At 43.2% G+C, this 15137-nt stretch overlaps 1 protein-coding gene across 1 annotated transcript; it reads left to right on the top strand.

Moving 5' to 3' along the window:
* Window positions 1-590: 590 nt before the first annotated feature.
* Window positions 591-5278, top strand: znf706 (zinc finger protein 706). The gene is made up of 3 exons (XM_036538870.1): window positions 591-845; window positions 2975-3111; window positions 3726-5278. The coding sequence occupies exons 2-3, from the start codon at window positions 2977-2979 to the stop codon at window positions 3819-3821; spliced, it is 231 nt and encodes a 76-aa protein (XP_036394763.1). The 5' UTR covers window positions 591-845; window positions 2975-2976; the 3' UTR covers window positions 3822-5278.
* Window positions 5279-15137: the final 9859 nt, after the last annotated feature.

Genomic DNA, 15137 nt, shown 5'->3' with positions numbered 1-15137 from the left:
TACTATTACTTCTAATAATAATAATAATAATAATAAACATTTATAATAATCTATTCTTTCTAATAACAAACCGGCCGCCATGATTACATTGATATAACGTCAGTGGTTTGCTTTTCGGAAAAATCGGAATTCTGAAATGATACCCGACTTTCGAAGTTGTAATTCCATGTTGGAGTTTCTTTTTTTCTCACAAGTTTTTTACAAGTTCTGCGGTGTCTTCACAGATTAATCTGATAATCTGCTAAATCTGTTGAGCTCAGCGGTTTGCTTTTGAGGACCATATTAAGGTCCGCTCGAAGTTTCGGCCTCGTACTTCAATAATCAGCTGACTGCACTGACTTGTTTAAAGAAATTAAGTAGTCTACAACTCCGGTAGACTTAAATGCAAATGCAAAGCTACATGGGCACGTAAAGTGTCAGCGCAAAACAACGTGAAAAACAAAGGAACGCTGATTCACCTCTCATTGGAAAAAGTTTTAGATTTTAGCGACCCGTAGACGGTGCACCCATTCGCTGCGGACCCCGCCTGAACTAAAAACCGGGTGGTGTGTGTCGCGCGTTACATAAAACGGGAAGCGCTTGCATGAGCCTCCTTCCTGAGCGTGTTCACTGAGCGAGGGCAGGACGCAGTGCACACACTTCCTCTTGCAGAAGTCATCTGTTCGGTCAGACGTCGCGTTGGGCCGTGTGCAGAAGATAAGCAGCCGAGCACTGACAAGCGGTCGGACTGGAGTATTTGCGTGGGAAACGGAGAAGTCAACGAGCTAACAGCTTGTACATCCGTACAAGGAAGAGAACACGTTAGTTAAATACCAACCAGTTTTTTCTTTGCTTCTAAACGAAAGGTAAGACGGTCGGATGTAGCTTTCTTAGCTCGATACTGTGGACGTGGGTTTCGAGTGTTTGTGCTAGGTTATCGTTTGAGACGAGGAGTAATGTGGTTAGCTCACAGCAACAAATAGCCTGCATAATACTGATGTCGACTCAGTTTAAACCATTGCTACTAGAGTCGCTGCTGAACACTGTAATCGTTAGGTGCATATTATGTTAATGTTACTGTTATCTTTCTTAAGCGACATGTTGTCCTAATTAGCTAATCCGAGAGAAATGTTGATCGGAATGCTGGAACACATCAGGAGCAGCTAACGTTAGCTCTGCGTGCGAGCCATGTTTTGTGGTGTTCAGCCTCGAAGTTCAGATTTGCCTTTAGTGTAGCGTTCTGACTTACATATTTACTACCACTTTAGCATTGTCGTTTCCCTTTTTAATCGTAAATTGAATCTTGTGTAAATCTTAAGATAGTTGGTTAAGCTTTCTTTTTACAAGGTAGCTAGACCGCCACATGGTTTCAGTGGCCTCTTATTTCAGTAGACTCGGAGATTACATTTCGACTCAAAATAACCGTTTAAATATAGCTAGCTAGCTAACTATCTAATGCATGTAGTATAGGTGGTCTGGCTGTCCGCCTTATGGTAATAGAATTTTAGTGTGGTAGCATGAATTTGAATATCTTTCAAACCAGCTGACTAACGTACTAGATGTCTACTGATTAGCGACACTTCATTGCTGGTTTGTTAGGTTAAATATCTGCATACATACTCCTACATAGTGGGAATAATACGCCGCGATGGCTGTTGTAGGCATGTGGAGAGCATGGCCGCTATCTGCTGACTTTTCTGGAAAGTGCCTTCTTCGTCATCATTGTACGACTGAAGGCTAGGGGGATTCACTAAGGGTCTGGAGTAGGAGTACTAATTGTAAAGTGTTAGTTATCAAATTGCTTAGAAACACCTTGATATTATGCAAAATTAAAATAACTTTTCAAACTGCTCAACTCGATAATACGATTGGCTAACTCTTCCCTTAACGTTAGCTGTGTCACTGGTGTGATATACAGTGAGTAACTATGTAGTTAATACTTAACATTCTGTAATAATCATAGCGTTAACATACCATAAACGTCAAAATGTTTGAGAATTTAAACCCAGGGAAAGTCTTTGTGTGCAATCACACACCAAGCAGGTGTACCTACCAAAGCTATTAAGCCTTGGGTCAACCACAATCTCAGATTTAAGGTCCTTTTGAATATGCATGTTAACTAGGATGTTGGTGTGGTCAGTAGTATTTTTCACAATTCATTAGTCATTGTGGATCCCCCCCCATTGGTGTCTTCCAGTGTCGCCTGCAAAGCCGCTCCTCGGAGTAGACATGCTCCTGAACCAGTATCTTCATTAAGATATTTAAGTGACCCAGTTCAGGGTGCTTTTGGTGCCTTTTCCAGTGTTTGCCTCCTTAAGGGAACTGTAAAAGACTAATTGCTTTCTCTGAAAGCCCAAAATAACCGCGATTAACCTCATTTTCCAGTAGCCTGTACTAAACGATTTTGTGTGGAAATTCTGTGTTCAGCGGCTGCTGGAGGAATTTTTAACTGGGGAAAGTTACTGGGAGAGGATTCTTCAAGCGCCAGCCTTTACTGCTGTTCCTGCCATACAAGCATATGATCATGCTGGACATCACCTTTTTGACAGTAGCATTGACATTGTGATTGGGAGCATCAGCCAGATTTGGGCAGGGGTGTTTTTGACTCAAGTTGAATGCTGCTGATTTTGTACCAAGGGAGGCAGGAGCTTGTCCCTAAGTACATCACATGAAGATGGTTGTATCCCAAGCAGAGAAACTCCCTGACCTGCGGTGCTCCGCAGTGCTTTTGATCACTGTCTGCATGCTCTGTTTCCCCGGGCAAGACATTATTTTGGAGTGAGCGTGTCGTAAGCATGGTATTGCTTAAGTGTCATTGGATTCTGCAACTACATGATAAGTACAGACGGCAACATTTCAGTTATCTGGTGCTTGATTTCTTGTAGTTTTGCAGGATGGAAGACTTTTCTTGAGCCTAGCAACTCGATGCTCTCTGCAGTTGGCAGCTGATGATGTGACTCCCTCACCTCTCTCTCTTTCTTCCTTTCTCTGGCAGCTATGGCCCGCGGGCACCAGAAGATCCAGTCCCAGCAGAAGAATGCCAAGAAGCAGGCAGAGGCCAAGAAGAGCAAGGGGCATGACCAGAAGGCCGCTGCCAAGGCTGCCCTCGTGTACACCTGTGCGGTCTGTCGGGTAAGGGGTGGCGGTCCCTTCCTGTCTGGTGTAATCAGCAGCCACAAAGGGCTGATATTGTTCTGAGGAAATGTTTGCATTCATCGCGGGTGATTGATATTCCGGGCAGTTTCAGTGTCGCTTTGTTTGGATCTGGTGATTGCAAATCCAAGGTCAGGTTAGCCATATAGCCAGGATTTAAGTCTGACATGTTAAGTGAAGCTTCAGAAATGTGTCTTTTCACATCTCCCACCTGAAAATGCAGTTTTTTTTTTTTCCTGGGGAACCTAATGCTGTTTCAGTGGCAAACAGTGGTCTCTGTCTTGGTAGAAATGGTTTTGCAACCTTCACGTTTCAGAGGAAAAGTGAACGAGGAGAGTCCACGTTTTTATTTCGATGGCAGTGTAAGGCATTGGCCAAAGCTTTGTTCCTTAAACCAAATGGTTCCGAGTTCGAATTTGTCGTTACACTTGTTGTAGCATTTCGTTTGGAGAGAGAATCCATTCTTATGCTCCTCTTTAATGTGGTCTGCCTGAATTTCCCTGTGGTGTATCTGCCCAGTGGGTGGTGTTCAGCACTGGAGATAAACAGTGTTTGTTGCCACAATAGCAAGCCCGTGTGACCTCTCTCATCAGACACAGATGCCCGACCCGAAGACATTCAAGCAGCACTTCGAGAGCAAACACCCCAAGTCGCCCATGCCTCCTGAGCTGGTGGGTGTGGAGGCTTGAACGCACGTCTGTCAGGATCCCCACCAACGCCGAAAACTGCGCATCCTTCAGTCGCAGGGTGCTGGTGAGACCCCCACTGTTTCAGGACAAGATGGCCACCTGCAAGTTCAGATGCGAACAATCTAGTTTCACTCGTGGGTGACAAGGGCAAGTTAACAGACACGAACTCTCCATAGCGATTATCTGGGTTGCCATTTCTTATACTTCAAATAGTCACAATTTGTGTTGATAAGTGCAAAAAATGAGGCATGGGGCTTTCAGTGAAATATTTCTTTGTCAATGAAACCTCTCTACTGTAATTTCAGCTGAAGTCCCCTGGATTCTTTCAAAATGGAGCTGGTAGTTTAAAAAATGAAACTCTAAATAGTTTTTTTTTATGCATCAGTGATTTGAGGTTAGCAGACAGCAGATTATCAGGCCTATTTCAACAGAACAAAAACGCTAAAGTAGCAACACACTGTTCATGTTACTCTAGTCTTTGTCTCTGTGCTATTCTGAAATGTTCTTCAAATGTCTGAAATGAGAAAATTCTCATGGAACATTTGTGCTGTGGCAGAACATCTGTTTGGCTAAAGTGAAGTTCTGTTGCCTTTGGTGTTATGTGTGAACCTGTTTAAACACTGCCCTGGGAAGCAATTGAAATGGATTTATTGGTAGAGGGAAGAAAGGAATGTCTTGCTTTATGTTTAAGATTTTGTGCATTTAAAAAAAAACTTATCATGGAGTCAACCATATACTGTTCATAGAACCTTTGCCCATATATAATTCAGTTCAGTCTGGAAGTTTTGATGGAATAAGTGCATCTGAGGAAAGTTGTGCAAAGGTCAAAGGTGACTTTTAATTTGATCATAATACTTGTCATCCTTGTTCCCTTGTGGTCTTGTTCACTCTACATCAATTCTTCACATTGTTTAGTTCCCTTGCTTAGTGGATATCAGTGCGATTTATGATTCTTAAAAGAAGAGAGAGAGAGAGAAGAAATCTTCCTGGTTTATAATGTGACTTGAAGTACTATGTCTACACTTGTAGTTCGCTTCTGATAAGGTTGATTTCACGATGACTAAACACAAGCACCCCAATGCCATTCCTGTCTTCTGCATGCCATTTGTTTTGTTTTTTTAGTCACTTCCTAAAAGAAAGGATGTTGGTTCTCTTGATTTTTTTTTTTTTTCATGCTGTGTAGTGTGTGTGCATGTGCGTGTGTGTGTGTGTAGGTGGCCCTGTGGTGTATTTTGACCGAGCTGTAGTTCTGCTGCTAGGTAGTTGTCAGTGTTTCATTATCAAGCTGCTGAGGAGCGCTAGCGGAAGGATGGCTGGGGCAGTGGGGAAGCGGTCTCTCTTTATGGTATTTATATTCCTCTGCTGTGATGAACCACTAATGCACGGGAGCACTGCAGTCCCCTGGACACGGGACTGTTTATCAGCCAAATTTTTACACTTGTAATTATAACTGTGCCCCGATGGTGTAATATAACATTTTAATAAAGTATTAATTTGGTTAATATTTCAGCGTGTTTGTGATCTTTTTTCGTTGTTTTTTTTTATTTTTTGCTTATGATTTCATTTTTGAAGTAAAACTAGGAAATTGGGTTACAAGGCTGAGCAATTACCCTTTTAATGTGAAGAGTGCAATATTTAAACACAAACTTATGTACAGGATCTTGAAGATTTATTGCCACTGTGTTGGATATAAAGGCAGATGAGAACTCCTTCCTTGAGTGGGATCTTACTGTGATGTTTCTGTTATGCATTACTGTCGTTATGGATTACTACCTTGTCATTGCAGGACTAGTTGTCCCACTAACACTTCTGTCCTGTGTTTTCCCCATGGGTGTTTATCAGGAGTACTAGCTGAACAAGCTGTAATTCTGGGTCCTTTCCACTAACTCAGCATTAAAAACACAGTGCCCTGTCTTATCCCCCACACCGATAGAACAGTGTCAAACGTTTTGGGACTTTGGGTGTGATTCAGCCAGCACTGCTCCTCTGAAGTGTGAACGCGGCACACGGTCATGCTCTGTGGTCACCGGGGGTGAATTAATAGTGTATTTTTGCAACACAGGAAGTGGGAGCCCCCTTGTTACGAAGCACCAGATGGATGGGCTGGTACGCTCAGCCGAGTTCAGGACCCCAGTGTGATTCCAGCTGGGCCTAGCAGTGCCTGATGGGAATAGTGGGAGGTAATGAAAGCAACCCACACACAAACTCCCCTCAGCCCCTACCAGCTGGGTAACAAACTACTCCTTGCTGTCTGCTGTTGTGCAGATCACCAAAGGATACTAGATTAGATTTAGGCACTCGTGTGCTTGAACTAGGAGGCCAAAGTGATTGATTGTCATAGAAAAACCAAGGTTCTACCCATTATAACTCCTGTTTGTGAATCAACACATTTTTTGTAGTCATTTAAATGGTGCTTTTCTCATATATCATTGATGTCTGCAATACCGAAACCCCTACAACAAAAAATCTCTATGGCATGATCAGATCAAGAATGTAGAATCTAAAATATTTTCAGGCCAAACCAGGCTTTACGCTGTCTTGCCTTACAGTCATGTACAAAATCAGCTTGATGGCAATCCAAGTGCTATGGCTGTTATTATTTATTCATTCTTCCAATCCTCTGTTCCCAACTGCCCTTCAGACTTCGCGTCAGAACGCCAAATGCGTGTCTGATCATTGGCTGGTGAAGGACACATGCCCGGGAGAGGTGGATTAAAGCGTGGCTTCCTCTCACTCCTACCAATGGTCCAATCGGCGACAAGCAACAAAAGGTTTCTGGGGGTCTGGCAGGACTCTCTGAGCAGATGGGCCCAGGAGAAGAGCATGCTTGTCTAGAACTATTGTACTCTGCAAGTACAGGGGTGGCAGAGAACCTGGACGTTCTAAAAAGCTGTCCATTTCACTGATTTTAATTTTGAAAGCCCTATCGGAAAATGTATGAAGTGACATGCTGAACATACTCTACACTGAACTGAGATGATGTGTCAGCATTTGACAAATCATATATCTGAGAATCAGTTTCATTGGAACAACTGGCTTTGTCACAAAGTGTAGCAGGATCCCATTTACTGCATTTAAACGATATCTTTCCAGAGAGCCGTTACACTGCAAGGCACTTGCAGTTGAAGAATCCCAGGAGCCACTACATGGTGGTGGCTATGAAGCAGCAGCTCCATATCTGGTCCGAATGACCTGAGCGCTGCTGGAGCTGAGTGCTTCCTGCCTTTTAAATGCAGAATCATTTTCAGAAGGTGTCTGTGGGCGCCAGCTCGGTAAACTCCTCAGATCACGAACATCTGTCTTGTGAGCTTTCACCACAGCAAAAGATGATGTGAAACACCTTGTTTACCCCACTGGGGAGATAGGTGGGGCAGGAAGTGAAAACCAGGCCCCCAGTTGTTGACCCTAGGGGCCACGCCCCAACCTGCCTAACTCTGAGCCACATCATTACTGAGTAATGTGGTTCATCTGTGAGAGCCACTGTGTACACAGGATACCAGGGTTCAGAGCAGTGGCTAAGAATAGTCGCAAGTCGTTGGAGCACACTGCCCTCAGGAAACAGCGAAGCTGTCAACAGCCACTATTATTAACAATGCTAACATACGAAAGGCCTTTTTTCCTTGTGCACCCATATGAGTAATTTTTCTTTTTCCTGCCGAAAGAGAGCCGGATAGGGTATTTGTTCATCTGCCCTGGCTGATAGAGGGCTGCTTGAATGCAGCTATAGGCAGATATACTCAACATATGCACTTAACAGCAAAGCTTGGCAGTTCACCTCACAGTCAAAACTTTTTACCTGTCAAATACATCAAACCCAGGCTGTGATGTAGTTGGCTGACACACTGACCACTGAGAGGGTTTGTCACTCCTGAGAAACTAGGGCACTGAAAAATGAATGGCCATTTAAATCATTCAAGAAGCAGTGCAGGTTTTGGAAAATGAAAAAAACAACCAGGTACAATCTGGAAACAGGCCTCAACAAACAACCACAGCTTTTCTAGAGAAGCATTTTCCAAAACAAGTACTCCTATTCTTTTATCTCTCACCAGCTGCAGCCATACTAATTGTTACATTTAAGTAAATTCTTATTCCTGTAGTAGCTTTAGACATCTCAGTTTCATAAACATTTGGCCCTTATTCCTGTGAAGACAAGCCCTTGTCTTCATATTTTCCACACCCTCTCTCAGCTTGCCATTTGTACAGCACAGGAAGTAGCTAACATTCTTTGGTTTGCCCTTTAGAAATGCCCACGAGGTAAATTGCCATTGCCGTTGTGTGACTTTGGCTCCATCCAGAGTACATGTCTTCGGACTCAGTGATTACTCATGTCTTGGTGACCGCTCCCTTAGCTTAGCTCATGCTCCAGTGAACAACATCACCATTACACTGCTTAACTGATCCTGGGTCAACATATCTTGTCCCTGCCTGCCTTGGGCTCCAGAACTCCTGCTGTTATGCAAACTGATGCTTCTGCCTTTAACCTGGCGCAGCACACAGTCCAGTGCATAGCCATCACTCAGTTTGTGAATGGAAAATCAGCTGCATACCACAACGTAAACTTGGGTGTTGGGTGTACATCATGAAATTTCTGGCCTGTCATCCTGAACAGATAATATTCCACGTGCTTCCCCGTGACTTCTAACAGCTGATAAGTAGAATGAGGAAGCAGGTTCTTCCACATCTGTTCACAGCATTTTTCCCAGTTATCACTGTCGATCTAAAGATTTAAAGCCACTCCTTCCTCCCCACGCCCCTCCTCCCTGCACGATGACATAATGGTTTTAGGCCTCGGCTGTTCATTTTCACCTCTATTTCCGTTTGCCGCTAGTGTTGATCTGCGCTGCAGTTCTCTGTGACCTCTGTGTGAACCCTGTGGCGTGTAGATTCCCATCTCTCGCGCAAGTGGTCGGCGTTCCGGGCAGGATGGGTGGGCGGTCGGTCCTGCAGTGCTTTCAGGAGAACTGGACAGACAGGTTTTGCAGAGAGCACCACACACATGCACAGGGGGCTCACTCTTGTCTACACCTTATGCTGCAAGTGCCTACATCTTAGACTGCTCTTGGGGCCAGGTCTGTTGCAGGAAGTCTTTTTTTTGGTGGGGCGGGGGGTTGATCTTGGCTGGATTCTCCTGTGGCACCTCAAAGTGGCACGGCTTGGTTTTTGTGTGAAGCTGAAAATACAGAAAGAGAGAAGCAGCATTACAGATTAGAGATGTGTTTGATTTAACGTAGTGTTAGCCTCTGGTTTCCCTAGGGTTACCTTTGAAATGGGGAATAATGCACTTGCTGGCATGCTTACATAATTTCAACCACTTGCTGAGCTTTTTATTTTCAAAGCTTTTGGCAGGTCCATTGCAGAAATGCCCCCAAATTTCAGATCAATAAACAAACAACTCCCACACACTGTTGCTTGCTCGACTATGATTACTTAATAATTACCCAAGCTGAATGCAAGTAAATTAGCTTAATAAAGAGGTGTCCATAAACAGAAGTCATTAAAAATATAATGAAAGCACTCCAAATATACTGACAAACTTGGATTAAGAGATGGTGTGTGTGCCTGTTTGTGTGTAGTGTGCCTACACATTTATTCTTACACTTGATTAAATAGGAACCAAAAACATGATATAACACAATACTATACCTATTGGATTAATGTTTCTGCTTGCTTTTTATGTTATACTTTGTACAGAGCATTGCACAGAGTGCTGTTGCTATAATCTATTTTATTATACATTCTACATTCTTGAAGATAACACTTATTTGATTTAGTGTGCGGGGCAGACCATGAGGGTAAATACCACTGCATGTTGTCCTGAGGCCTGATGCTAGAACTCTGAGAACCTGTGAATAATAAATGAAGGAAATCACATGGTGCCACAAAATCATCTGTATCCTGCTCTTGAGGGCTGCAGCTTCGTAAATACCACCAAAACAAATTCATTTCTTAAGGCAAAAAAAGTCCCAAGACTGTAATCAAACAATGACATTCCTCTCCAATACTGCTGATACTGTTCTCTCCAGAAATATGGTTTACTATTAGCTGGGTCAAAAGAGGACTCTGATAGGGAGCGTAGGAAAACAAGGGACTATTGTACATGTCAGCTATTTTTAGTGTAGATTTGCAATAATGCCGCACAGTATTTTTAATCAAAATGTCTCACACCACACACATTCTTTAAATATGACCCAGGATTCTGCAGTAGTCGGCAATCCTCTCACCTTCCTAGAAAAGAATCTGGGTGTCAATAAACAGGAAGTACTGCTTGAAGGGCTGTTCACAGACATCATTGTTTGTGGGTGTTGTGACCAGTTCTGTGCAGATCCACTACTCTTTATTGCATGTGGATTGGCTGGTATGATGAACACAGAGTTGCTCCATTTCCTGGATGACATATGAGGCCATGTGAGGATATAGTCAATCAGTAAGTCTGTGTAAAATTTTGCATAATACCTTCAGACATGGTCAGTGTCTCGTGTGGATGTTGTGAATTCAAGGGGTTTTGATCTAATATTGATAGTTCGTCTATGGCATGACCTCACCTCTTATCATCATGCGCAGATGTGAGGGTGTAATTTTAGTGTACTGTTTCTCAGTACTGTACTGTTTTTCAAAGAGCATGATTCTGAAACCAGAGTAGTTACGAAGGCACAGATAAAGGTACTGAACTCTGTGAAAATTGCATTGAAAGTGCCGATGATCATAGGAAATGTTCTGCCAGTGGGGTGATTTAAATGCTTTAGATATTCTCTTTTGCATGACAAAGGTCCCTCTTGGAAGTATTAAATATTGCTTCAAGGTATGTGGTGAATTGATGGATTGTCCCCATTGCTGCGAAAATGTGTTTGATCAATCTTTGTATAAAACCAGAGCAGAGAGGCATCAGCAGAGATGAAGCAGCTCCCTGGCATCAGTCAGCGTCTTGCTCAAAATGCCCTACTCATTTGAACCCTTTGTTCCATCGGTTGTCCTTCAGCTGACTGTTTTTCAAGGATAGACCAGCAGTTAAGGGGGGAAACTCACAGGTAGTGGTCGCTGCTTGCTCCTGGCATCCAAAGACCTTACTCGCCCCTTGCTCCGCTTGCTCACCCGCAAGGCTGCCCTGCCTGGGGTTACAGCAGTCACCATCAAGAGCCGCGGAGCCGTTCCTCCTCACTTCCCAGCTCCATACCCCTCCCGCGCTGGTTCCAACACTACCTGTGAATGCAAAGCAGTGCCCCGCAGCACTTCGAGGAGGGGGGGGGGGGGGGTGTTCAGAGCGGTGGGTTTCTGTGAGAGAAGCAACAGGCAAGTTTCAGGTACGCACAGCAGTGCGGAGTCAATGGCATTCCTGAACACGTCCCTCACAGCGCAGTTGCAGGATACTGACTCAGTATATTTCCACAGCGCCACAGGAAAGCAAGTTCTTAGTTCTTAGATAGATCACAGATTATCTCAGATGCCTATTGCTTGCTTGGTTAAGAATTCTAGCTCTTACACCCCTTAGAGCGCCTGTTGGGTGTGCCCGTCTGTTGTAAAAAAAAATAAAAAAAATAAAAAAAAACTTGCTCCACCTGCTGTGTGCTTGCCTGATGATGTCAGAAGAATTTTTCAAATGCTTCTAGAACATACTGTGGGCTTTTTACGCATGTGGCACATCAGTGCATTCTGTCACATACTGGTCTTCAATCAAACTGCCAATACGGGGGATTTCTGCCTGAAATAGGTTACTGGCTTAACGGCGTGGTCCAAGGGGAAAACATGTGACAATGTAAAAAATAGACTCTCTTTCCCTCCCTGTGGAAAGGGGCTGAACATGTGCAGAGATAGCCCTTCCATCGGACGAGCTCCTCCTGCCCTGTGCTCCACTTTGAATGGGGGAGTGTTCAAATCAACCCCAGAAACATGCAGCCCATTACAAAAAAGAAAGATGGAGATACATGTATTTATGTGTTCATGTTACAAGGTCACACAAAATAACCTGCTAGTGAGTCTTTCAGAGTGCTAAAAAACAGTCATAATTTCATATCGATGGTAGACAGACAGAACACAGTGAAACAGAACAAGAAGTCATATATTCAGTCGGAATAACATGGATTTACTTTGATTTCATCTTTTTGATAAATTACCATTTGCGCTGTATGCGCTAATGGTACCTACTTGTTTCGATCATTGGGCCGTGCGGGGAGGCATATGCACTGAGTGGTAATTACTTGACAATAACATGCATTAAAGATAAGCTACACTGCACACAAAAGGTTTATGTGCTTACACTACTGCAACATTGCTGCCTGTGTGGATCCAAAGCTCTCAGCAATTCCAAACTAATTAAATCAGTAAATCATAAGTCGTCGGAAAGCAGGCACTCAGATACCATTAAGTCCTTGTGGAATTTATCTCATCAACGTTGAAAAGGAACAAGCTGAGCATTTGCTTGCTGTAACTTTGCAATGTGATTTCATACTCCCCTCAACCTTGCGCATTGAGGTTGTGAACATTGGTATAAGTGTACATCACCGTCTGCTCTGAACACTTTTCTACTCATTAAGCTGCAGAGAATTCTTTATTACGTCAGACCTCCTTGGTGGATGCCCATTGACTCAGAATTCTGAACCTTCTTGTTTGTTGAACAACACCATTGCTGTTCCTTTCCCATCCCACCAGATAGAGTAGTAACCTGGGAAGTGGGTCCAGTTGGTAGTCAGGTGCTGTTTTATTGGGCAGCAGTGTGGTAAAGCATAATAATAAGGAGCAGGACTGCTGGTTAAGAATTCTAACCTGCCCGTCTCCTGCTGGTTTGATTCCCTACTGGGACACTGCTGATGTACCCTTGGAAGAGGTACTTAGCCCACAATTGCCTCAGTAAATATCCAGCTGTATAAATGGATAAAACTGTGAGTCCCTTTGGATAAGAGCATCAGCACAATGACAATGTGAGGTATTGTACATACAAGAACATTCACAGTTTAGACTGGAAAATATAAGGATTAAGAAAGCCATGCAGTGTCATTTCTCTCCTCACTAGGGACCTTTTAAATGCCCCTCTGCATAGTGTGAGACACGTATGGAGGCCTGATGTGCTGAGTCCAGTTCATTGGTGAAGTATGCTGGGCTAGACTGCTCGCAGCTGGGCGAGAACAGTGACTACTCCTAATTACCGGGCCAACCCAAATAGTGTCGGCCTTTACAAGTTCACATGTCATTCAGGCTGGCTTTACTCACCTGTTTTCTGAGATCAGTCACAGTGATTGAACACTTAGGTATTTCAAGAGGATTTTTAAAAGTAAACAACCTTATATTCCTCTTGTAGGTTTGAAAGTCAGTCTAATCACTGAACAAGAGTGTAGACTCTCTGCAAAGACTTACTCTATTTAGGTTATGGGGCTGGATGAATGTAAGAACAAATAAATATGTTGACTCAACTGAAGGTAGAGGAACCTTGTATTTCTGTAGCCATAAGGGTAAACCTAGAGCAGGTTGCCCTCTGACTAAACACAGCTTCCACTGAACCGTTTGCAACCTCCTCTGCGTCACAAACACATTGCTTTTTCTGCTGTCTGTCTCCTCACAAGCCTCTTCTTTTGCACACCAACTGGTCTATCACCAAGCGCTCACCATCATGGCATTATACGTTTATAGATTATATGTTCTTTGACTCAGATGGCCCAATATGTTTGGGACAATTTACATGACTCACCAAACTTGTCATCATCACACTAATATGAAAGTCTAAGATAGCATATGTGATAGACACTGAATCAAAAAAAAAATCCCCAAGGAAAAACTTGGCACATTTGCTTGTACATTCCATTGTGAATTTCTTTTTCCAAGAGATACTTTCATGTAATGATATCAAATGTTGTTCCTCTGACTGCATTTAATCAGTCGTTTTGGACATCTGTGTCTTGTTTAACTGTTTGATGTTGCTCCATGAAAGAATGTCCAATAATACCTAGAGCCGAAAGCACATAAAAACCATTCATGTTGACAGCACCGAACACTGGAGCATGAGCTGGCATATTAAAAAAGGAAACCTGGGGAAAAAACAAACCATAGTACGAATGAAAGCTGTCTTCCACTACCTTCAAATAACTACTGCTGGAAAGAAAAGCTAAACCTTGCAACACATGGAGGCCAGTTACAGAAGAACCTGAGTATCCCTGGTGAGGCAGGTATAAGTTATATCCATAGCTCCAAGCTAATCATGATTCTGGAGATTACGTAAAATGTACATTCTATGTTCTGTTTAGACCTGATTGTTGGCAAAACTGTGAGTACAGTGAAATACAAATATTTAAGAATATTAAACAGCCAATCATCAAATAACTTAACTACCATCTTAAGGTGAGCATGTACATGTTTACTACTGCGTGCAGATGAAATATTGTTAATATGAGCCTTTTTATATTAACCATTATCCATTTTCATTGAAGCTTCTGTTAGAATGCTGTCACTAAAGGTTAAAGAGAGATCTACGTGTGTTCCAAACGATTTACTTTGACAATTTTTCACACGCCTTTAAATCTAGATAAGAGAAACGTACTCTGTATTGACCATTTGGGTGTGACACAAATCAAAACAATTCTGGTGGAGCACTTTGTTTAATATATTTTTATGCTTATCTAATCAAATACCGTTTAAAACATGTCTCCACCGTACACTTCTAGATGGCGATCTTGGGTGCTACCGAGTGCTCTGGTGAAAAGTCAGTTTGGCAGCTGATGACACCATGTGTGCGAAGTGTTAGACAGTAAATCGGAAGGCCACCTAGCCCTTTGTAGCATATTGCTGTGTGGAGACTCTTTTGCACCGAATTCACGATGGCGGTTTCGCATTCAAGTGTTGTCGTAACACGTACAATGATGAAACATACACATCTCACTACCAGATACACACGCCATGTGATTGACAAAATTATACGCGTTTCCTCCTTGCTATTCGCTGTAGTTTATCTATACTCTATTTAGGCTGACAGTACAAGCAAAGGCATCTTATACTTCGCTGCCTACGATAGAAATAATTTGGAGGTTGTACTTGTAGAGAGTGATCAGCAATAATCTGTAAAAAGGGAGAAGGGATTAAGGTAACAGCAAAGCGTGTGGGGCGAAAAAAACAAATATGGTCGCTGAGGCGCGGAACGGAGGGGAGGAGAGAAGAGGAGGATATGGGCGGTGATGACGGGAGAAAACTGGAGGGAAAAGCGCGCACTCAAGCCCAGAGTTTCGAGCCGTTTTTTCCAGCAATCACAGAGCACGTCGATCAGCGGTTGCCGTGGCAGCCTCTTGACGTCACCGCTCTCCCTGCCCTGCCCCTGCTCCTGGGGCTGGTGTGATTGGA

Source organism: Megalops cyprinoides, chromosome 10 (assembly GCF_013368585.1).
Source record: "Megalops cyprinoides isolate fMegCyp1 chromosome 10, fMegCyp1.pri, whole genome shotgun sequence".
In the NCBI taxonomy this organism is placed as follows: Eukaryota; Metazoa; Chordata; class Actinopteri; order Elopiformes; family Megalopidae; genus Megalops; species Megalops cyprinoides.
The sequence above is the reverse complement of the archived record's forward strand: the minus strand, read 5'-3'. Positions and strand labels throughout refer to the sequence as shown.

Coding starts and splice junctions, on each gene's coding strand:
- znf706 (XM_036538870.1), top strand. CDS start 2,977: ATGGCCCGCGGGCACCAGAAGATCCAGTCCCAGCAGAAGAATGCCAAG. Junction 3,112..3,725: donor ACACCTGTGCGGTCTGTCGG/GTAAGGGGTGGC, acceptor CTCTCTCATCAG/ACACAGATGCCCGACCCGAA.